General features: G+C 53.6%; 7 protein-coding genes across 7 annotated transcripts; 3 read left to right on the plus strand and 4 right to left on the minus strand.

The window, feature by feature from the left end:
• Nucleotides 1–1,435: 1,435 nt before the first annotated feature.
• J4E93_006824 (uncharacterized protein) lies at nucleotides 1,436–5,483 on the minus strand (the record flags this gene model as incomplete). Its single annotated transcript, XM_049344734.1, has 3 exons — nucleotides 1,436–2,834; nucleotides 3,003–5,106; nucleotides 5,240–5,483. The coding sequence occupies 3 exons, from the start codon at nucleotides 5,481–5,483 to the stop codon at nucleotides 1,436–1,438; spliced, it is 3,747 nt and encodes a 1,248-aa protein (XP_049198388.1).
• A 348-nt stretch (nucleotides 5,484–5,831) lies between these two features.
• On the plus strand, nucleotides 5,832–8,188 carry J4E93_006825 (uncharacterized protein; the record flags this gene model as incomplete). The annotated part of the gene is made up of 3 exons (XM_049344735.1): nucleotides 5,832–6,346; nucleotides 6,396–7,170; nucleotides 7,223–8,188. The coding sequence occupies 3 exons, from the start codon at nucleotides 5,832–5,834 to the stop codon at nucleotides 8,186–8,188; spliced, it is 2,256 nt and encodes a 751-aa protein (XP_049198389.1).
• Nucleotides 8,189–8,579: 391 nt separating this feature from the next.
• Nucleotides 8,580–10,586, minus strand: J4E93_006826 (uncharacterized protein; the record flags this gene model as incomplete). Its single annotated transcript, XM_049344736.1, has 1 exon — nucleotides 8,580–10,586. One exon carries the CDS (start codon nucleotides 10,584–10,586, stop codon nucleotides 8,580–8,582), a length of 2,007 nt encoding a protein of 668 aa, XP_049198390.1.
• A 447-nt stretch (nucleotides 10,587–11,033) lies between these two features.
• J4E93_006827 (uncharacterized protein) lies at nucleotides 11,034–12,146 on the minus strand (the record flags this gene model as incomplete). The annotated part of the gene is made up of 1 exon (XM_049344737.1): nucleotides 11,034–12,146. The coding sequence occupies one exon, from the start codon at nucleotides 12,144–12,146 to the stop codon at nucleotides 11,034–11,036; it is 1,113 nt and encodes a 370-aa protein (XP_049198391.1).
• Nucleotides 12,147–14,641: 2,495 nt separating this feature from the next.
• J4E93_006828 (uncharacterized protein) lies at nucleotides 14,642–15,763 on the plus strand (the record flags this gene model as incomplete). The annotated part of the gene is made up of 1 exon (XM_049344738.1): nucleotides 14,642–15,763. The coding sequence occupies one exon, from the start codon at nucleotides 14,642–14,644 to the stop codon at nucleotides 15,761–15,763; it is 1,122 nt and encodes a 373-aa protein (XP_049198392.1).
• A 2,393-nt stretch (nucleotides 15,764–18,156) lies between these two features.
• On the minus strand, nucleotides 18,157–19,265 carry J4E93_006829 (uncharacterized protein; the record flags this gene model as incomplete). The annotated part of the gene is made up of 2 exons (XM_049344739.1): nucleotides 18,157–18,858; nucleotides 18,915–19,265. 2 exons carry the CDS (start codon nucleotides 19,263–19,265, stop codon nucleotides 18,157–18,159), a joined length of 1,053 nt encoding a protein of 350 aa, XP_049198393.1.
• Nucleotides 19,266–21,857: 2,592 nt separating this feature from the next.
• On the plus strand, nucleotides 21,858–22,427 carry J4E93_006830 (uncharacterized protein; the record flags this gene model as incomplete). The annotated part of the gene is made up of 1 exon (XM_049344740.1): nucleotides 21,858–22,427. One exon carries the CDS (start codon nucleotides 21,858–21,860, stop codon nucleotides 22,425–22,427), a length of 570 nt encoding a protein of 189 aa, XP_049198394.1.
• Nucleotides 22,428–22,603: the final 176 nt, after the last annotated feature.

The raw sequence follows: 22,603 nt of genomic DNA on the forward strand, positions 1-22,603 counted from the left end.
TGACTATGTAAACTATCCTAGAGACGATGTACATTAAACACCAATCACACAACAGAATTACAAAACCTCACTGTTGTATCCAACTTCTGCAAGTAGCGAGGTGGCTTTGTATTATAAGTCGCCTCAGTGGTGCAAAACCTATATCGCTACCACACAACGTCCGCAACAGTGGAGTACGAAAAACATTTCCTCGCGCACAAACGTCCAAACTTAAGACTCTTCAGACACTGCATCTCACGCAAACCAAAGAAAAGATGGCGTACGCAATCCCCTCCAGCTCCCTCAGCATAACAGCAGCAACACCCGCCCCCAGGCTAATACAACACCCGAAATCGAACCTCACGAACATATCCTTTGCATCCACACAAAGCATGTCCTTTTCAACATCAATCATCAACTACGCACCGCCTCCACCACCTCCTCCTCCTCCATCACCCTCAACCACACCATCACCCTCAACCCCAACCCCAACAACCACACCCCTCCTCCCCTCCCCACTACCCACACAACCCACCCCCCTCAACCTCACCTGCCTTCCCCTCCCCCCCTCCTACGGCCCCCTCCCCCCAGTCGAATACACCCCATATTCCTTCTCCACCTGGCCTCAAATCCGGCAACCCGCTCTCTCCGCCCTCACACCATCGCGCTACACGCTCTCTTTCCAAGACCTCAACGCTTCGTATGTCGGAAGTGGGTATCTGGGACATTACGAGCTGCGTTCGTATAATGCGGGGGATTGTGCGAGGAGGTGCGATGGATGGGGTGATGATGGACCGGAGCGGGAGGGATTTACGAGATCCTTCACTTCCATTCCATCTAATCAAACGCCCCCATCCGGTCTTCCAATACCCTCCCCCTCCGCATCAGCATCCCCCCACCCCCAAATCTGCAACGGCTTCAACCTCTACTTCGAGCGCTCACCCTCCATCCACCTCGGTCCAAACTGCAGAGACGCAGCCAGTCGGACGATAATAAAATGTGCGCTTTGGGGCGAAGGGGTAGAGGAAGAAGGAGCGACGAATACGGGGTATACGGAGTGGGACTTTAACGTTGTTATTGCGGGGTCGAATGGGTATAGGTTGGGTGGGGAGGATGCCAAGAGCGTTGCGCAGAGGGTACGAAGTGGAGGGTTGATGGCGATTTCGGTGGCTGTCATGATAGGGGGGCTCGTTGTTGGGGGAATGGGCTTTTGAGGAGCTGTGCCGGTAGCCGTGACACAAGGTGGAATACCACGGACCAGACTTAGATCATCTTCGAACACAGCTGAAGAGGACTCTCGGGTATCATTTGGGTCTATTGTGACCTACGTTCCTATGTACAAATACAATTACTGCACCCCATTCATCAAAGACGCTAGGAGCGCGGGTTATAAGTAACAACCGCTTTTCGTGGCCCGTATTTCCAAACGCCGTAATGTGCACAAAACATGCTTCTACTAGAAGGCATAGAGACCCCGCATGTTCCAGATCGCTTCATCAATCATGCTGGGGGTCCATTCTGCACCCGTCATCTGCCCAGCGATGCTCTCCCGCTTGTCGCGTGACAGTACTAAGAAGCGCTCGATCAGATCGCCATCAATGACGCTCTTGACCGGCGCAAAGTAGCTGCGGAAGGCGAGATGATCCCGGCCAGACAAAGGCTTATCGTCCGACCGAAGTTGAAGCTCCAGTTGCTGGAACATTTTGTGTTGTCGGCGGGAGTTGAAGGGGATGAGGGCACCAAGAGTGCCTTGGAGACCGGCCCAGAAGATGATGCGCTCACCACCGGACAAGAGAACCGTCTTTTGTATCGACACAGGAATGTCGTTTGTGAAGTAGTGTGCGATGAGGTCAAGACGGTTCGGTGTACCACCCAGGTAGCCCTTGTCTACTAGTAGATCGGAGCCGTCGGGCGATTCGTCTGAAGACTCGGAAACCTTCTGGGGGCAGCGCACGAGCCAGATATTGCCGAACTTGTCACCACCGACTGTGGTATCGTAGTCCAGCATTTCTGATGCGGAGGTATGACGGGCGATGGTGTCATCCACAAAAGGAATGAGACGGTTGGGGTGGACTTGGTCCTTGTGTACAACGTAGGTGACGGATTGCGCCTGGTCGGAAACAACAAGTCGACTGCCTTGAGTCTTGAGATCGGTAATACGTGTCGCTACGCAGTTCGGAGCCTGAGCTTTACGGAGGACCGATTTCATACCACAGTCGTAAAGACACAGGTGACGACCAACACCAGCGATAAGCTTTCCCTTGAAAGCTAGTAGCGCTAGAGGTGGATCGCTGACCTCGGTCTCGTGGAAGAACTCCAACTCGCGGCCAGTGGGGTTAATCTTGTACACCTGTATAGAAGCAGATGTGTATTTGAAGGGGTTGAAGCTCAAGTCTTTAGCAGTACCGACAGCTAGGAATGCTTCGTCACCGCGGCTCTCAAAGAAGACCAAAGCAGCACTGACAAGTGACTGGTTGCCGTTGAGCTCCACTGTGTGGGTGACGGTCTTCTCGCTCACAGGGTCGACAACTTGGATGCAAGAGGCCCAGCTGCCTTGCGCCCTTGGATATCCAAAGTCGATCGCTGGGAGTTCGTCGCCATCGGTTGTGCCGTTTGCCGTATCACCATCGACATCCTCAGTCTTCATGGAGCCGTTGGTGCCGTCGGTCTCTTCCTTCTTTACACCAGCATGTGCTATCAGCTGTTGGCGTCTATCGGCGCTGATAGTGTTGTTATCGCTCTCGATCACGTAGAAGACACCCTGGTCGTGCCATCCGACCATCTTCCTGGGGGTGTACTTGAGTGGTATGTTCTCGTAGGTCGTGTTGTCCGTCAAGTCGTTGAAGGTGAAGATTCTGTTTCGTTAGCAACTGTTCATTTTTTTTGTAGTTTTGACAAAAATGAGTTGGTAACTGCTTTCAGTAGGAACAATTGGAAATTTTGTTTCAGCCTCATCTTGATTCGACGGTAGGAAACATATTTTCATCATTGCAGTTGGAGCGAAAGAAATAGGGGGTGCTTACCGTAACTCATTAGCGCTGACACAGATGATTCCCTTGAATTGAGAACCATCAAAGTTCCAAGCGGACTTGAAAGGGATGTAGTTCAAGGGTGTCAGCTGCAATACGCCGGTCCGGGGATGGGTGTAGCCTAGCCATGGCCTTGAGGTCATTGCGAGGATAGCAGGTTCGCCGGCAACAGTCACCTTCGCAAACTTGATAGGCTCGGGGCCAAGGAAGCGCCTCCGGGTGTCACCGATGTCTCCGGTCATCTCATCCAGTACTGATCGAATGTATACACCGCTTCGCAGACCAATGTGCAAGAACTGGCTGTATCCACGGGGCGACTTGTCTGTCATGAGGTTGATGGTCAGGTCGCTCGGCGGTGATGTAAGAGCTTGAACAGAGATGCTTCGTAGGATATTGCCTTCCATGTCAGGACTCAGATTGAATATGCGGACGGTCTGGTCGCTGCAGCCAACAGCCAAGAAGAAAGCTCGCACGCTACCCTCTGGAACATCGGGCATCGCCAGGCAGTTGATGGTGCTGTCCAGGGCAATCTCCTCCTCAGCCATAGCAAGTGAACCATCGGAGTCGCACTCAAAGTACAAGATCTGGCCCGAACTCAGCGCGATGGCAACCTGTCGGTTGTTTGTGGCGCAGGCTACAATGGTACGATGGGCTGGAGGTTGCCAATCAGTCAAACTAGCATGTGTCGCGCTCGCATCTTCGTTGGGAAACTGGATACCCTGAATGTGGCGGATACCCTTGGGATGGATCTGGATGATACAGTCTTCACCGAATTGTTGCACACCGAGCGTGTTTGTATCTGGGAGGAAGCCAGTGTTAGAGGCTTCCTCAACATCATCGCCGATTTTCAGAACTAATGTTCTGCTGTGAAGGCACATCACGATGAGGGTATCAGTCTCGTCTTCGCTGGTGAGCTTTGTAGTCCAAACATCTGACGCGTTTTGCGGCAAAGGCGACTCGATGAGGTCCAAGACCTCCAAAGCATTCCTGGTAGTGCGGAACGAACTTCGGCCTCCTGTGCCATTGATCGTGTAAACCTGTGGCGCGTCTTCGAGGGCAGGGTTGGCAACCTCCATACCCATGATCGGGTTCAGACTGGCCATCGACTCTACCGCGGTGAGGTTGACCAGGGCTCGAGGCTTAAAGAAAGGAGGCGCTAAAGAAGTCTCCGGATCGACAGGGAACTGGTCACTCTCGAACACGGGGTCCTCTGTCTCGTCTCCCAACGACTCTAGCTCGTACAGGATGCGGTCCCCAGATTCGCAGGCAGCATACACAAAACCTGCCCGGAGAATGCAGATGCTGGTGACGACAGGGATAGTATCAAAGTACTTGATCTTGATCTTGTCGACTGTGCCATTTGTTGCTTCCACGGTAAGCTTGAAGACGTCGCCATCCTCTGTTTGTAGGAGGTAGAAGAAATCGCCGCCCTTCAGAGAGTACAGAGTGCCAGCAACAATCATGCGCTTACGGTTGGGGTCTTCGGTAGCTCCCTCACGGCGTGGAATGGCCAGTCGGTGGACGCTCGATTTGTTGTTGAAGATACGGCGGTAGGTGATGCTGTCCTCTCCACAGCACAGAACACCGCTTGGAGCATTTGGACCACCTGGTACCCGGAAGAGGGTGTTGGCAGTCCGATCAACTGGCTCTGACCACTTCCGAACGATGTGGTTCAGACCAAGATCCAGCTCGTAGTATACCAGCTCCTTCTTGATCTCGTCGTACGCTTCGCCGGTAGGATCGGTCTCGGAGTTGGAGTAGTCCACCTCGAGAGTAGCGAACATTGGGTTGTCGTATCCGACATCAAGCCCGATGAGGCAGTACACTAGCGTCTGTGGCTTGTGTGCCTCTAGCGGTGAGGAGATGGCGATGTCCGTCTGGCCACTTCGGGTGAGAATGTAGACAAGCTTGTTCTTCTCCGTCGAGGCGATCATGATAGCGCGCCCTTTCGGGTCGGCTGCCAGATACTCGCCCGGCACTACGCGTCGTATTCCAGACTTGCCGAACGTCTCGAAGTGGACCGTCTTAAAGGTGTGCTCATCTGGCATGTACTCATACGTGACCAACCGTCCTGAATCGGTGGTTATGACGATATGGTCTGACGGAGTCAGCAGAGGTTCTTGTTAATTGCAATCCAGTCCACCGCGGGCTCAGTGAGCTGGGAGCTCGGAGGTGTCGTGTGCTTTGAAAATCACTATACTGCTTGTAGCGGGGAAGTAGGACCGACATACCTTTGGTTCCGCCCGCGATCCTGAACTTGGCGATACGGCGAATGATGCCAAAGACATCCTGCGAGTAGAGCTCTTGGAAGCCCTTCTGCCGCCGCGAGACCTCCAGGATAGCTAGCCGCGAGCCGCTCGCTGTGAGGATTTGCTGCTTTCCGTTTCCGAGAAAGTCGCCGGAGATGGCGTCCTGAGTAGCTGTCGGCTGCTTCACCGTCAAGGCGTACAGGGACATGGAGGAGAAGCTCGTCATGATGGGCGGCGGTGGGCGCTGGCCCAGTTACTCTCGTCGCGTCGAGGTCTTGAGCGCGTGTGGGAAAAGTTCAAAATTAAGTCGTGACAACCGAAAGTAACGCTCGAGCTTGCAGAGTGTAGTGCGCGCCGGTGTCAGGCAGCGCGGCTGAAGAGTTGCGGGCACAAGTTGTCGAGGCTCGTGAGAAAGATTTACGCGCGAAGAGGCCAGAGCTTCTCGGCCTAGTGTCGGTCCGCCCTGGCCAATTGGTGGGATGGGCCCCACTAAAATTTCATGTCGCAAAGTCCTCGAAGGCGCATACAGACGACTGTCGATAACTGACACAACCACGATAACCATATATACACCATGAAGCGCAAAGTTGGCGCCCTAGAGAAGCTCGAATCGGACCATGCGGCACTCCGGTTCAAGCTGAAGCGAGACCCCCAATCGTACAGAGACGACTTCGAGCAGCAGTACCAGCAGTACCGAACCCTTCTCGACCTGTTCCTTGCCGACCCGAGCACCTCAGACAGCGGTCTGGTTGCGCTGAAGGATCTCATTGAGTTCGTCTCGCATACCTCGGATCTCTATCCCGATGTTGCATCCGAGTTCCCCAGGGATCTGGAGCTGTTGCTCACCCACCATGAGGTGCTTGAGTACGACCTGAGGGACAAGATCGTCGGCGCATACTGCTTGCTCAAGCGCAAAGAAGTCATAGACTCGGTCAAACTCCTCAACACACTGTTCCCGCTCCTTGTGGCGACCAACAGCAAGAGTCTGCGACAATTGCTCTACACCAAGATTATCTCAGATCTACGTTCGTCCAACGCGAAGACTGTGAACCACAAGCTCAACAAATCTATGCAAACGGCACTTTACAAGTATGCAGTACTCTCCCAATGTTTGGCGTTCCCGACTAACCGTCCCAAGTCTCTTAGAATCCGATACCTCCTCGCCGAAGGGTCTCTGGGCCGTCAAGATCACCAGAGAGCTGTGGAAACGACAGATATGGACAGATACGCGCGCCGTCGAGGTCATGCGACTGGCAGCACTGAGCGACAACGAAAAGACCATCTCGGGCGGCCTCAGGTTCTTCCTCGGTGGTGATCAGGAGCGAGAAGCCGCCGCAGAGGAAAGCAGCGATGACGACAACGATGTGGACATTGGAAAGCTGAAGCACGCGGCCGGAATCAACAAGAAGAGCAAGAAGAAGGCCCGCGACATCAAGTCCGCAGCTACCAGTCTCAAGAAGAAGGCAAAGAAGAAGAACGCACCCCACCCCCTCAACTTCAGTGCGCTACACCTTCTCCACGATCCTCAAGGCTTCGCCGAAACCGTCTTCTCTAAGCACATCCAGAACACCAAGAACAAGCTTGCCCTTGAGACGAAGCTACTGGCACTGCAGCTTGTCACTCGCCTCGTTGGATTACATCAGCTCACAGTCCTCCCGCTATACTCATACTTCCTGAAACATCTCACTCCTCGGCAAGCCTCAGTCACGACTTACTTGGCGTGCTTAGCGCAAGCGACACACTCGTATGTACCGCCCGACGTTCTTGAGCCGCTTGTGCAGAAGATCGCGAACGAGTTCGTGTCAGAAGCCTCAGCCTCTGAGGTCGCGGCAGCAGGTCTGAATTCCATTCGTGAGATTTGCGCACGTCAGCCATTGGCCATGACAGATACTCTGCTTCAAGACTTGGTCATGGTAAGTTGGCTCCTTAGAACCCGATACCATACTATATACTAACGCTTAATAGTACCGTAAATCGAAAGACAAGGGTACAATGATGGCCGCCAAAGGTCTCCTCTCCCTCTACCGCGAAGTCGGCGCCGACCTCCTCAAGAAACGCGATCGTGGCAAGGACGCGACAATGGGTATCCGCGCTGGTACTATCAAAGAACGCCGCTATGGTGAAGAAGCTATTGGAGAGATTGAGGGCATCGAGTTGCTCGAGAAATGGAAGGAAGAGGAGCGCAGAAAGAAGCTCATAGAGGCTGGTCTAGATCCCGACGCAGACAACGGCGACGTCGACCTCGACGACGAAGAGGACTGGAAGAAGTGGGACGTGGAAAGCGAAGGCGACAGCGACGACTCAGGCGGCTGGATCAACGTCGAAAGCGACGGCGAAGACATCCAAATCAGCGACTCTGAAGACGAAAAGGACAAGAAGGAACGCCCCGCAAAGAAAGCCAAGCTAGACAGCGCCACCCCCGGCCCATCCGACGACAAGGAAAACTCCAAAAGCGTCGAACCAGAAACCAAATCCCTCTCCAAACTCCTCACAACCACCATCCTCACCCCCGCCGACCTCAAACAACTCCAAGCCCTCCGCGCCTCCAGCACAATAACCTCCACCCTCGCCGGCTCCTCCAAGCGCGCCCAGCTCCTCGCCGCCCGCCACGCCGACGAAGCCATCACCGCCGAGACCATCGAGCTCGCCGCCAAAATCGGCAAGAAGAATACCAAGGAAGAGAAGATTGCTCTTGCCAGGGCAGACCGCGAAACGAACCACACGTCCAAAGCGGCGAAGCACCAGGCCAAGAAGGCGGAAGAGGGCAAGAGTACGACGAACAAGGAGAAGGCGAGGAAGAAGAATTTCCTTATGACGCTGGGTAAGGCGAGGTTTAAGAATAAGCGCAGTTTGGGGGATGTTAAGAGGACGATGCAGGGGCATGTCGAGAGGAAGAAGAGGGGTGGTAAGAGGGGGAATAAGGGAAATTAAGTGGGGTCAGGCATACGTTGATGGCATTTATTTTGAGTATCGTTACTTGTATGAGATGGACCGAAAAGGGCATGTTCTTTTCATGGCAGACGAGCGGAAAAAGGGAAAAGTAACTTGATACCCAGATAGAATATGGATCATGAGACATGAGTCATCCCGTTCTTAAGTGGTCCTAGGACCTGGCCCGATCTCTGAAAATCGCACCTTCAACAACCATGCCACCTTCTTTTCGCCACTTGCCCATGGTTATCATACAAGAGAATGCTGTCCCCCATGTTACATCGAACATACATGTACATTTTGTCCAGATGCTCCTCGACTTTCCAGCAGACACCCATACTCTGAACAGCTCTCGCTCGCATGCCGTCCCTTCCACCTACTCATGCGGAGCTTATGTCGGAACATCATTCGCTTCAACTTCCCCTCCCTCATCAACAACACGTCGTTCAAAGCGAAAGACCGGTCTTCGGGTACCAAAGTCGCTCGAGCTTTCACTGTGAAAGCTGCTTGAAGCGTCGCCATTACCGGGGACTTGGAGTTTGCCGACCTCAGAGCTGAGGGCAGGTCGTATAGGGGCGCTGCGCTTGCTGCGGGAAGAAGAATGCTTGCCGTTGCCATGTTGAGATGAAGCGTCATCCTTGGTGGTTGGTGTGACTGGAGAGCTGGCAGAGCGGGGAGGCAGTTTTGTGGGAGTTTTCAGGTCTTTGGAAGGAGCGTATGGGTGACTCGTGTAGCTTATAGTCGCGGGGATGTCCTTGGCCCCCGTCGACAACTGTTCAGGTGTCTGTGGTGCTTCCTGTCGAATAGGTGTAACGAGAATACCCTTGTGCCTGGTCGACGTTGCTCCCGGATCCGAGATCGACTGTTGTGGGGTTTTGAAGACGGCGTCTTTGGCGATAATCTTTTTCTGGGTATGCTGGCGTTTCTTTGCCGCACTTGAAAGCATACTCTCGGGAGCGACCATCTTTTCATCAGAGCTATTTGCTACGGGCGAAGAAGCAGGTACCGCCGCAAACGCATCCGCAACACCATGCCCCGTACCATCTTGCCACATGTCGGCATCAGCAGAAAGAGCCTGACGCACTGAATGGTCCTTCTCATTCTGATCCTTCATCGCAGGAGTTATGCTGGGCTGTGGGTGGGTCGCCAGACTGACAGCACCATCACCGTTGTTCTTTGTTCTCTTGCGCGAGCTCTGTGATTCAGTCTTCATCCAAGCGCTCATATATTGATTTTGAATCTGAACCATCATCGATATATCGTTTTGTAGACCCTTCTTGTCTGTACAGTGAGGATAGACTTGTAGTAAGGATGTGATAAGTGAGGTGTGCTCAATGAGGTGACTGACGAGGAGGTTGGGATCTGGGTCGCGATGTACCGTTGGCGTGTGATTCCTGTGTTGGTCAACGTTGCGTACCCTGGATGTAGGTGTGGCATTTGTTTGAGTAGTTGGACGGCTCGATTGCGGTCGAGCATGCCGCTGGTGTTCTCTAGCTTCATCATCGCTGGTTTCAGCAAGGTCAGCATCGGCGAGCTTTCTCTTCGGTGGCGAAGGTCGTGAGTACTCTTGGATGTGATGGACAGCTCTCCTACGGAGCGAGTTCTCGTTCTGGGAGGGAACGATTGGCAAGACGTAAGTGTTGGAAGGAACTTGAACATGGTAGTGTTGCGCATATGATGGTTGGTGTTGTGGCGCGTGTTGCGCAAGAACCGGCGCGGAGAGCGGATACTGTACCTCGAAAGGTACATTGAGCGTGTGTCGGCCCCATGCTGCGTTCGGACTGATCTCAGGCGCGGCAGTGATCTTCGCACTCATCATGCGATAGATGTCATGGCTCTGGTGCCCGGTGAATGTGCTACCGTTCGCAGGCATGGCTGCCAATGCCGGTCTGGAGACACCGTAGCTGTATAGTTCTCTATATCCGTTGCCAATGAACTGATGCGGTTCCGACAGCTTTTTGTGTTTCTGTCTGCGCTTCGGGGCTCGCGTTGCTCGCCGTGGAGGGGATGGATCCTCGTTGACGATGATGGGGTTGTGGCTGCTGCCGCTCATGTTTGCGAAAGGCTTAGGTGCGAGCCTTCGCAGGGCGGAGGAGACTGTTCGATCGGTGGGATCAGTTGAGCCTTGTCGTTTCTTCGGCGTCGTGATGGTGAGTACAACTGGAGATTCGCCGGTACTCGGGGATGTGAGACTGAGATCATGCTCACTAATGTTGCCGGAAAGCGCCATTCTGGGAGGAGTGTCTGGCACTCTTCGATCGTCCGGAGCTTTCACGACCTTCTTGATGCTGGGAACGACGATATGTATGGTGTCGCTCGCCTGTCGGAGCGGTCTGGGCCGTCCAATACCAGCCGTGGCCGGCTCTGCGTTTGCAGTGCCTCGCCGAGTGGACACCATGATGTTCAATGTTTGTCCTGGTTCGTCAAACCTTCACCGCTCAGTTGATTTCAAATTCTCCTCACCAGTTCCTAACTATCACGTCGCCGAAATGGTACAGCGCTGTGCCGGATTAGGGTGGTGAAGATGAGAACGTGATTACTGGCGACGCTCTTCTTGTGTCCGCGAGGCGGAGAGGAGCAGACGACGATAGCGGCGAAGGCGAGAATGAAGAGCGAAGTGATGAGTCGCAAACAAAGTTATGATGTTGCCTACATGTATGTAGAAGGTGCACTACGTGTGGGAAGGGACGTCCACTGTTTGAAAGGAAGGCGCGACGCACCGCGATCAACAGCAAGAACAAAATTCCAGCATGACACATCGTAAACAACTAGAATGAACGACATGACGAAAAGGAAAGACACTGATACCTCATGCGCTCGCCGCTGGGGCTATGCGCGGCAGCTCTCATCCTGCGGTCAGAAACGCGCGAAGTTTAACCAGCTCTTCCATATCATCCACGTCGTTGACGACGCGATCGATAGCACCATCATCCCAAGCGATGCCATGCCAAAGCATCACACCTGCATCTCTCATCATTCTCACGTCGTCCATTCGGGCTTCCGACCCCGGTGCGGCGTCAATTAAGCGCGCCCAAAACAGCTCACGAAGTCGCGTCGCGCCGTTGAAGTATTTCCATTTGGGCGCAGACGTGGAGGAATCTAGTGAGATGGTTCCGAGGAGATGCTCGAGTCCGTACAGGCAGGTCCCGAAAGGTAAGTACTCCGCCTCCGCCCAGTCTACCAGGCCCGTGATCTCCCAGGTGTTCTGGTCAACCAGGATATTGGATGGGATGAGGTCTCCGTGATTAAGTACTACTGGGTAGTCTTCCATTCGCTGTATCGCGCGCATTGTCTCTCGCGCTCTTTCGCGTAGATCTGCATCCGGTAGCTTACTAGCCAGCCTTTCAAGTCTAGAGATCATCGTTGAGCCGACCTTGCCGCGGCACTGCGCGAGCATCGATGGACGCTCATCCATGGGCGAATCTGCCCGTACCGTTCGGGTGATATCATGTACTTTCTGTGGCGAGTGCCAGCTTTGCGCAATAAGATTCGCGAAACTTGTAATGAGGCGCTCTAGTTGTTCCCCTGCACTATCATCGAGTGAATGTCCATGCTGCTGCAATCGGCTCAGCGGCGTGCCATCAACCTTTCTGGTCTCGTATGCGCATATGCCTCTGGGTAGTGATAAACCGAGATCCTCGATGGTGGGGGCTAGTGCTGGGTGCGCTGTGCTAGCAGCGCGTACAGTGTTGAGGTCCAGGGCGTGCTGAGGCGGCCGAAGCTGGACGATGAGAGCAGACTCATCCTCACATTCCTTCTCTTTGGTAGCCTGATGCCGGGTGTTTTCCCTCGCAAAAGCGACTTTTGGTGGCGTGACCAGAAGGGTGTAGCTGCAATAACCCTGTTCCTCAAACTCTTCTACTTCACAGTCTTCATAGCGATCTCGCACAGCTTTAACGCAGACCTTCCTATCCTCCAAGGGCAATCCGAAGCGATTCCAGAAGTTTGAGGACGTCATCGATGGTGCAACCTGAGCGTGTTGGGGATGGAAGCCCAAGGACTCGAGCCCTGTCGCGGGTTTGAGGCGACGCGAATCATCCCGTCTCGCATCATCTGTGACATTCTGCCGTAAGCCCTGTCGCAACACATACGAGAGCTAGAAGTCGTATGGTGTGTCGCACGCAGTCGTGGTTCGCTGGGAGTTTGCACGTGGAAGTTGGCATGGGAGGAAGCAGCGAGGGAAGCGGGGATGTGGGGTGAACACTCGGACGAGGCGTCGTCGCAATCTTCTCCACTCTCCACCCATCGCACCAGCCTAGTGGGAGGGTCAAACGCTACTCGACCATGGCGGAAGAGCCGACAGTGTCTCTACAGTCTGACGGGCTCCAGCCTGGCCATGACATCTTTTGCACACCCAATAACGACGCGTTCCATGCGAGTAGCCTATATTTCGAACTGGATGTCGCTCAGCAGGAGATTCGCCTTGTCAAACTCTGGCCTGGCAGTGGAGACGATGTCATCGAGTGCACACTGCTCCCGGGTGCCCCATTGCTCGCTATGAAAGGACGATACACGGCTCCATCGTATTGCGCTGGGTCTGCAAAGAATACCGAGCCCATCATTCTCCACGGTACAACCTTCAAGGTGTTCGCAAATCTGGCACATGCTCTGAGGGAAGTCCGTCAATTTTGGAGCACTACACACGGTGACAGGGAATGTCTACTGTGGATTGACCAGATCTCCATAAACTAGTATGATATCAACGAGAGATCATCACAGGTGCGGTTTATGCGCGAGATCTATCAGTATGCTGAACAAGTCATTGTTTGTCTGTCAACCAAGAACGACGATCCGAGAGGCATGCTCTGGCTCATTCAGCTAGCTAGAGACCTTGGTACTGGCGAGTGCGATAGCATACCCATACCGGAAAGTCAGATCTTGACCGATGGTACATACACTACTTGGCAGGATGAATCCTTCGCCAGTAGGGCTAAAGGCGCCCACGATTCTGCCTTGGAAAGTTACATCAGTCAAAACTCGGGGAGCGAGCAGTTCTTGGAGGGATGCCGTGCTTCCTACAATGTCATTGGAGCGCCCTGGTTCACTAGAGCCTGGGTTTTCCAAGAGTTCATTGTAGCGGCAAAGGTTCAGTTTATGTATAGCGGAATATATGCGTCCTGGGAGACAATCCGGCCAGCATTCAAGGCTATATGCAACGGGCGGAGTTACTTGGATGTTGTGGAAACTCCTCATCAACGTCGCTCCCTTTCATTCGGTGTCTGGCGGAGTCTGAACGCTCCCTTGAACAGAGTGGCATTAGCAACTGAGAGCAAATCCAATTGGCGTGGAAAAATGGACTTGAAGAGACTATTGAGACATTCTCGGGCCTGCGATGCTTCTGATCCTAGAGACAAAGTGTTTGCATACATTGGTCTGACAGATCCGGCTTATGGCATTCTGCCAAACTATTCTCACTCTATCAATCAAGTCCTCATCGATTCGACCATAAGAATCATAAAGACTGAGAATAGCCTGGAAGTACTAGAGCATGCTATAGATTCAGCACCACCTCTTGACCCTAGTTTACCATCGTGGGTGGTTGATTGGAGGCGTAATTGTGTTTACGCCCGCGACGATGATCACTTGCGATCGTACCACCCTGAATTGGAGAAGGTTCAGGCCAATGCTTCCTTCCACGAACCTGAAGCCCTGAGTGGTCTTCCGCGGGCGATGCAAGTCGACGGAATCCTTGTCAATATGGACCACGTTTCCATAGGTAAACAGAACCGATCCTATATCATGAGAAGTACTCTTACACGTCTTTAGAACTTAATGATCGTGACTATAGTATCGATGGGCTTTGCGACGAGGAATGGTTGCTGAAAGGCTTTACGGGGCGAGTATTCTTACGTAGTCAGGGAGGCAATCGTTACATTCTGTTACCAATGAGAACATTCCCGAGGGCTATAGATGAGGAAATTGAGGCAATGACGTGTGGGAACTGGCGAACCATATACATAATCTGATGAAACCCACTCATGTTATCTTTCGACTGGGATACGCGTCGGACCTCCCGCCTCAACTAGGAATAGACGCCGTGCGTTCATTGTTATCATCTGTCATAGTTGTTACATATGTTCCTTAGCTGTCTAGTATACACTATGCGAACTTACAGTCGACATGAGTTTCACAGCCACACAATAGCATCTGCTGTGTAGACTCCCTGTTCATGCAAAACGCTTACCGACCATAGATTAAAATCAGTCAGGCTGAAGAAGAAGCATCAAACAATCATCGATTCCGGCCGACGAACTAGGACTTCAACAAGACATAGAATACCAGGCTCAATAAAGCTTCTCATACGACGTGTCGACAAAGAACGAGAATAAGATGCAGACGTGCAATATATGTGCAGATCAAGGGGCCTGCTCCCACATATGTGAGAGCTACAGTACGGAGGATTCTCAATACATTGCCGTGGCGCCTACGACAGTACGAGGGACCATCGATGCTATGCCATCCGAATCCTCTACCTTCATGCAACCCACCTCTACACCTACCGGTCTCTCTTCAGAATACGAACTGTCTATACCCTCCTTAGAGGAGCGGCAAGCCGGTGAGGATGTCATCATGGCGGACATGCTAACAGCCATGCAGCTAGAGGGCCTGGAAGTAAGCACTCCTTCGCCTTCGAACAAGTGGACAAACATGGGTGTAGAAGCTGATTCGGAAGCCAGTCCGATCTCAGCTGAGCTGGACGAACAACAACCCGAAAGCCTTCATGCTTCGGACAGGTCAGCTCATAGCGACTCCTTGACAGCGACAGGCTTCGCGGATGACGAACAGACCGCGCAGCCCGAGGAGTACGCAGACGATTTCGACTCTCTCGAGGATTTCGATATTGACTTCAGCGCGCTTCTCCCATCGGATTTCCCCGATTTCCCCTTCGATGATTTGAACGACCCCTCCGACGAAAAATGGGCAGAGATGCTAAAAGAAGTCGACGCATGGAACAAAACACACAACGGCGCAGCCGAAGAAGACACTCACACCAACACCACTCCCGGCGAACCCTTCACATACGCCGTCGACCCCTTCACCCCAGAAATCTGCAAAGCCGATCTAATCCGCTGCCCCGTTCCCATCCCCACACCAGAAACCAACATCCTCGCGCACTTCTCCACAGAATACGCGCGCTCGATCCGGCTCCTCAAAGTAAAATACCGCTGGTACCACTCCAGCCCCTCAGACTGGCAAAAAGAAGTCACCACCCTCATCTCCGGCATCTCCAACGCGTCCAACAACCTAGAGCCCTGGCTACCGTTGCACAGATGGCTCGTACTATACCGCCGCCTGATGCAAGGCGCGACGGCCCGTGAGCGCTACAAGACCAAGAATTTCTTGCTGAAGAAGTTGGAGGCGATGGCTAAGATGCGGATGGAGGAGAGTAAGGCGGCGGTTGTGGAGTTACTGCAGGCGAAGGGGATGAAGCTGGCGCATGGGGCTTTGTGTGGGATGAAGCGTGCGGTTGATGAGGATTGTGAGAGAAGGGGAAGTTTGCTGCTTGGGACGATTCCGGAGTTTACGAATGAGCTTGTTGGGGGGTTTTCGGGGAGGTGGTCGTGGGTAGACTAGAAAGGTGTGTAAACGTAGAACTACCTGGGTAGAATCAAAGTTATAACAGATGGACGTGCGTATGCGGGATGATACCTGGGTATTGAGGTAGTTGACACCTTTGCGAATGTACTAAATGCGACGTGGGTATCGTCCCATCCTTCCTCACCACTTCGGCATCTCCATCCTCGCAGTACCTCCCCTCACCTCCAGAACTCATCTCCAAAGGCTCGCGGTCATTAGACTACACCCCATAATCGTGGTTGACGATCAAAAGCAACAAAGATAGCGTACGCCGGGTACTTCACCACGACCTATGACGTCACACCTCCAAATATCCACGGAAAGATCGCCCGTAACGAACACATAGATCTTGGATCCATCGCGCACATCCCACCGTTCCAAGAAACTTCCCGGCGCACTCTACCAGCAATCGCGCGATAACGATGAACTATTGCGCGCATACACCGATGTACTCTTGGCCTACGCAGTACTCGCTGATCTATCTCATCTCCCGAGGTCATCTGCATCATTCCGTCGCGCATGCTCCAATTTCAATCAAGCTCTCGCTTGGATGATTTGCGCAATGCATGCATTGCCAAGCTACAGCAGCGCAAACTTCCGACGTCGAAGGAAGGGGACTCAAAAAAAGTGCCAGGATGCTGATTGGCTGTGAAGACAACAATTCTATTCGTGCAGGATGCGGGTAAATCATCCTGCAAATTGAGAAAGTCCCATCTATGTCCTTAGCCAACAAGGCCAATGTTGCATGTAAATGAAATAAAGACGACGAATACATGGGGATCTGTGATCAACGTGGTGTTGGGCGAAGATGCGATGCGCAGAGTTGCGCAGTTTGCTGATCACTGATCGCCCAAAACCTTGCGGGGATCTTCACTGTCAAGGCGCTGATAGCAAACTTCGTGTTCCGGCATCATGCTTACATACTGTCCGCAGACTTTCTCGCTTCTTGGTTCCCCATGTCTACCATAGCGTATCTCCACACGAGTTTCAACCGGTCAAACCCTTCTTTCCAGACATGCACAATCACTCTCGCATACACGCCACAACCCTCGCATCGAAACTGGTCCAGTCCAGTCCATGAAGACGTGGCACAACACCACCATCTCCACTCCAACACCCTCGTGGAATATCAAACTACCGCTCTTAGCCCTTAGAACGCAAAACCTTCCACCGACATCGTAGGGCTGGACCAGCGCCACATTTCCCCCCAGCTGAAGAAACAATCGTGACAAGGCCATAACCATTCTATCCGCCCGAAGCTACACGTTAGCCTTCCCGCACCGCGCTAGTCGCCACGCTACATCTCTCCGACACCAGCGATTGCTGTGGCGCATCTAGATCCACTTGCTAGTAAATCGTGGAGAGCTGAAAAAAGTAAAATGCAGAATGCAGAATGGGCGGCAGGCGGCTAACGTGAATGTTGTCTGCGCATGTCCAGTGTTTTCGGGTCAGTCATGCTTAGTCGGTGACAGCGATGGGCGCTGGTGGTGTTCGCTTATCTGGCTGAGGAGGCATACATGTCTCGATGATAGGCTGGCAGCTTTGATGGGCTTCTACGTGGGCTTTGTTTGCTGACGCTGGGCTGAGACATGGGTGCGTTGAAGTGCGGAAACGGACATCGGGCTACGCCGTAAGACTGAGGTTTGAACCGAGTGCGTGAAGTCGTCGCCGGCTTGGATTTCGTTCGACAAGCACGGGCGGTCTGGTAGTCTCTGGTCTAGCCACGCGGCAGGTGAACGTCCGGCCCTTCTCTCTGTTAGTGACCGCCCGGCAAGTTTGTAGATCTGAGATGGGGCTTGCGTATCCGAGACAATTCTGAAATGGCAAAGATCTGTGAGGATCTGGATTGAATGAAGATCTCAATGGCGTAGTCGAGCGTGCATCCAGACTCGTGGGTCTGCGATTGCGCTCACGGCACGGGAGACGGCACCATTGCGGTGAGTGAAGCGCAGGTGCTTCCTCGGCAAAGTGCAGATTAGCAGCATGTGTAAGAAACTGAGAAGACTTTTCGATGTACTGAGGCAGTGATGTGTCATTAATGATTCTATGTAGCCCAAATGCTCACTGGAGCTTTGCGACAAAGGAAATGCAAAAGGGTATATTCGTATGAACAGCATGTGATGTGTCGCACCCAAACGCCTGGTGATGCAATTTTGTCGCACTCTGCGACTCGACCATGCCCATGTGTAGCGCCATATGCAGAATCTGACAGATGCCGTGATGGTGGAATACCGCAGGTGAGTCTGTGTTGCCGACTCATTCTAGAGAGTGATATCATGTGCCTTGTGAAACGCCGTTGAAAATCGATGTGGTGAATGCTAGGTCTTCGTTTGCTGATTAGGGAATGACTGCTAGACAATGCTGTCGATGTAGCGGATGCTCGTAGATGATCATTTGCGGAAGACGCTCATGAAGCTCTTGCGTTTGGTCATTCCTGAAGTCATAGGCCTGTCGGCAGGAATAGGAGGCGGCGCAGGGTGCGCGGCAGACGCGGACCTCTTGCCGAACTTGGAGAGTATGGGTTCAGACTTCTTGTTGACAATTCTGCTGTCGTCAATCTTCTCGTTGACAGCTACTCCGGAATCGCGGGATGCGTCGTGAGAAACCTCAGTGGTGACGACTGGTCTTGCGCCATGGTCAGCCTTGGATAGACCACGAGACAGCTGCATGGTACTCTTTGCTTTGAAGACACCAGATCTGCGCGAGCTCTTGGTCATGGCACGCTTGATGTTACTACCAGTCTCCTCGGCTTGCTGTCGCTCCAAGCGCTCAATTTCGCCGAGGATAGTCATGCCGTTCATGGCAAGGCTCTCTTCGGGGATGGGTACAAATTTGACTACGCCACGCTCGGGCGCAACGCCGATTGACTCGGCCATGAACGTCTGAATCAGGGCGGCATTGCGTTTGTTGGTCGTGGGTTGCAGTTGCACAGGCAGAGCGTTAATGGTGAGCATGTAGGTGGGCTCAAATGAACCACCGAGGAGCAGACACGCTGAGTGGTTGACCGTTATCATGATGGAGGCTTCTGGCCTTTGATAGCGCGTCGAGAGGTGGTGCGAGAGGTCGGTGACCAGGGTGTATTCGTCTTTGATCTACGCCGGGTTAGTGATTTGCCAAAAGAGTGGAGCTCGGCAGAATAACAACTTACGATAACGTTTGTCCGCAGCTCGGCTACAATGGGGGCATCCTTGGTCACACGGTCGCGAGCCGACGACGCCATGCCGTCCTTGTAGGAGAATTGATCCTCGTAGAACTGTGCACGCGAGCGCGAAGTCATGGGCCGCAGGGGACCTACTTCATCCGCGGCGGCACTCGGAGCGCGGTTCCGGGAGTCGTGCTCGATGTCCTGGACCGACTGGGGCGACGATGCAAAAGAGAATTGTGAGTGCGCGGGTGAGAGCTGTCCATTGGCTTTCTCCGGCGAGAGGAGGGTGGTGCCTGCCTGTTGGGGAAATGCATTATTGCCGGAGTAGGTCGAGGTGGACGATGGGCGTGACATCTTGGCTTGGGTCGAGGTAGAGTTGTTGACCGAATGGGGCATGGCAGAGGAGAGAAAACGATGGGGAGTTGAGGATATAAGAGTAACGACCAGGGTTATCTGTCTGGTATGGGATTTGCCTAGATATGGATAAAGGCGTTGGTGCACATGCAAGAGCGCAGATCCCGGCGCGCTTCTCTATCTTGCAGTGTGAGACGAGGTCCGGAATGAGACGCGGTGGCGTTTGGTTATCAGCGGCCTGGAGGGAACGGAAACTGGGAGAGAGTCCGTGGGGAGTCCGTGTATCGATTGACGGTGTGGTGGAAGATGGTGCGGCAGGATGCAAGTGATGGGCGGTAGCAGACCTGGGTTGAGGAATGGATGACGACTGAGCAAACACCCCGCAGTTGCAAAAGGAAGGCGCTGGTCGGAGAGATGCAGGAGATGGGCCCTGGGCAGAGCACGGCGAACCACTGTATGATATATTCCCATAGTCGCCGCATGCCAGTGCACTTGAGCACCAAGCAGCACCAAGCCTCAAGCATCTCGGGTAGAGCGACAGGGGTGCGGCCTCAAGTTGCAGCATCACCTGCACACGGGCCAGCCGCCCGCCATGCAGTTTTGGGCGCCTGCACACGATCGGACTGGGTATCTGACATGAGGCCTGGCTGAAGACGGCTGTGCGCTGCATCCTTATCTGGCGATGCGTCAAGTGTCGGCGACTCCAGCGAGCCCTCAGCTCTCAGGAAAGCCATGTTTGCTGCTCCAGGCGCGCCACCACCCGCACCTGCCAGCTGTGCCGACCGCGCTTTCCTCACCCCTCGCTGCGACTGCCAGTTGAAAATAGCATCGCCCACAAGGGAAAGGGCAACCCCGTCCCCCCTGGTCCAGGACGTTGGCCTCAATCTCAGCGACAACGCAACACCACTCTGGTCCACTCAATCGAGGTTTGACGCTGGCTCCTAGCCCGCGCACTAACTAACCCCGTCGCCGGCCACTCCTCCTACCCCGCCAAACCCAGCCTAGCCTGGAGCCGCTCTTCTTGAACGCTCGCTCCGGAGTCTCGACCTCGTGCCATGTCCTGGTCTGCCTGCACTCTTTCGTCAGGAGGTACGCGGGCGGGAAGAAGCAGCATCCGCTACTCTACCTGGAGCCGCCTTGCTCGCACAGCATCGGCGGTCACTGGCACATGTCGTGGCCACATTCCATCTCCGCAGTTCGGCGCGCTGCCGAGCGAAGCCATACCAGACCCAACGCCGACATGGTCACTGATGTGCATATGCCTTCCAGATGCAGAAAGGCACGACACTGCACGCGTCACAACCCAATCACTGAGACAGCCACCGGCATTCATCCTTCAATCACTTCCACGCATCATGGGTACCCAAATAATTTGTGTGCAAAGGAGCGGGAGATAAACAGCTGATGCAGGTACTAGTTCTTGTTTGTCCCAGTCTCGACCCCAAAGCGACGGGACCTAGCAATCTCCACTTATTTTCAATGGACCGTACCTCGATAACGACTCAAGCTATTGCTCCTTCTCTGCCACGTCTGCGTAAGGAGTTGGGAGATAGCCAACCGCCCAACTTTGCTCCTACCATGTTCGCTGCGCCTCGACTTCTCCCGAAATGACTGTCCCAATCCATGGTGAACCAGCGCCAATCGGAACGCAGTGCGCAGAAACTCCCCCTGGCTTTAAAAAATCCTCTTTGTTCGTGGCACAGCTCCATATATGTACTATGTGTCAGGCGCTCTGCACGTCAAGACCCTTTCGAAATGTCTGCTGCCAACGCCGTGTAACGACGTACCCTACCGGTCGCATAGTACCACCTCGATCTCATTTCCCCACAATTGGCTCTCAGCCTCCCAACTAGATAACTAGTCCAACGGCTGGTCTCTCTCTTTGTCTCGATGAAACCGCCTCATCGCGCCATACTCAAGTTACGATTACACCGACATAATAGTCTACATACCCCATAGTGAGGATTCGATCCAATGCGGACACTACGCAAGTAACCGTAATTACCAATACGAACTGAACGGCGCCACCGTGCGGCCCGTCTTCTGGACTTGCGACGAAATGTCAAGCTTTTGGGGTGGGCTTGTGGCGCGTAAACGAAGGAAGGATGGTCTGTGTTCTCCGTGATCGTATAACGTTGTTTCTTACACCTGCTCAACGGTCGGTTGATGTAGTTTGGCTTGGCAATCAGAGACAGGCTCCGGAATAATTACGGTTGTGACAGTGTACATACCCGTGGCGGTGTAGCATAGCGGAAAATTGAGAGATGCGATGAACCAACATAAGGCGCCCATTCCAAAGGCTGTGCAGCACCGAGGACGGTGCGCAGTACCGAACGAATGGCCTCATATGAGATGGGGCGCCTTTATTTATGGCCTGAGGATAAACTTAGAAGCCTTTTGGGGTCATGGAAGCGAACAAATGCTATAGACCTCGGTATCTGAGTGTTGTTGTTGTATTTGATGGCGTACACGTGAGAGCGCGCAGCGTGTTGGGGATCGCGCGGGCACCATGACCAACATCCAGCCTCACCTCACACCTTGTGACTTCCATTGACCGCCCGCAACTCAACTCAGCCTCTGTTTAAGCTCGCAATGCCACCTAAGAACTCGACAGCGAATGCCGCGCGCCGGAGAGGCCCGTCTTTCAACCCACCAAGACCCGTGGGTGCGCCATCCCAAGCATCCACCGAGACGAAACGCGCCCCAGCGGCGGCATCCCGCGCGACAGGTGCCGCAAAGAAGAGCAACGCGGGGTCCTCGAAGACAGCCTTCACACCAGCCGCTGATGTAATCGATCTATCCGACGATGATCAGGACGAAGAGCTAGCGGAGGATCTGAACATCTCCGACTTTGACGACATCATGGACGATGCACCCACTGCCAATCCGCCGCCAGCAGCCGCTGCTGCCCTCGCCGAACCCGTCATTTCCCGAGCGCTCCTCGCACGCCTACTTCTCGAGAACTTCGAAGACCCGAACATGCAAATACAAACAGGCGCGATGAAGCTGGTGGGCAAGTACATTGACATCTTTGTCACCGAGGCTTTCCTCAGAAGCCAGGACGAGATGAAGGCAGCGGCAAAGGATGGCGGTAGCATCGATGGTTTCCTCCAGGTGGAAGATCTGGAGAAGCTGGCACCCCAACTTGTGCTCGACTTCTGAGAGTGCTGTACACACGAAGACACGAAGATCCAGCGCAAACCAGCCACGAGGTGAGAGGGACAACCAGCTACTATCTGGATATATGCAGGCTTATTTGGATATGGGGTTAGCATGTAGCTCCAGGCGACAACCAACGGGGAGCTTCACACCGACCATAGCGCTGGTCTTGTGGACTG

The sequence above is a fragment of the Alternaria ventricosa genome (assembly GCF_023758065.1).
Source record: "Alternaria ventricosa strain BMP 2768 chromosome Unknown scaffold_11, whole genome shotgun sequence".
Taxonomy (NCBI): domain Eukaryota; kingdom Fungi; phylum Ascomycota; class Dothideomycetes; order Pleosporales; family Pleosporaceae; genus Alternaria; species Alternaria ventricosa.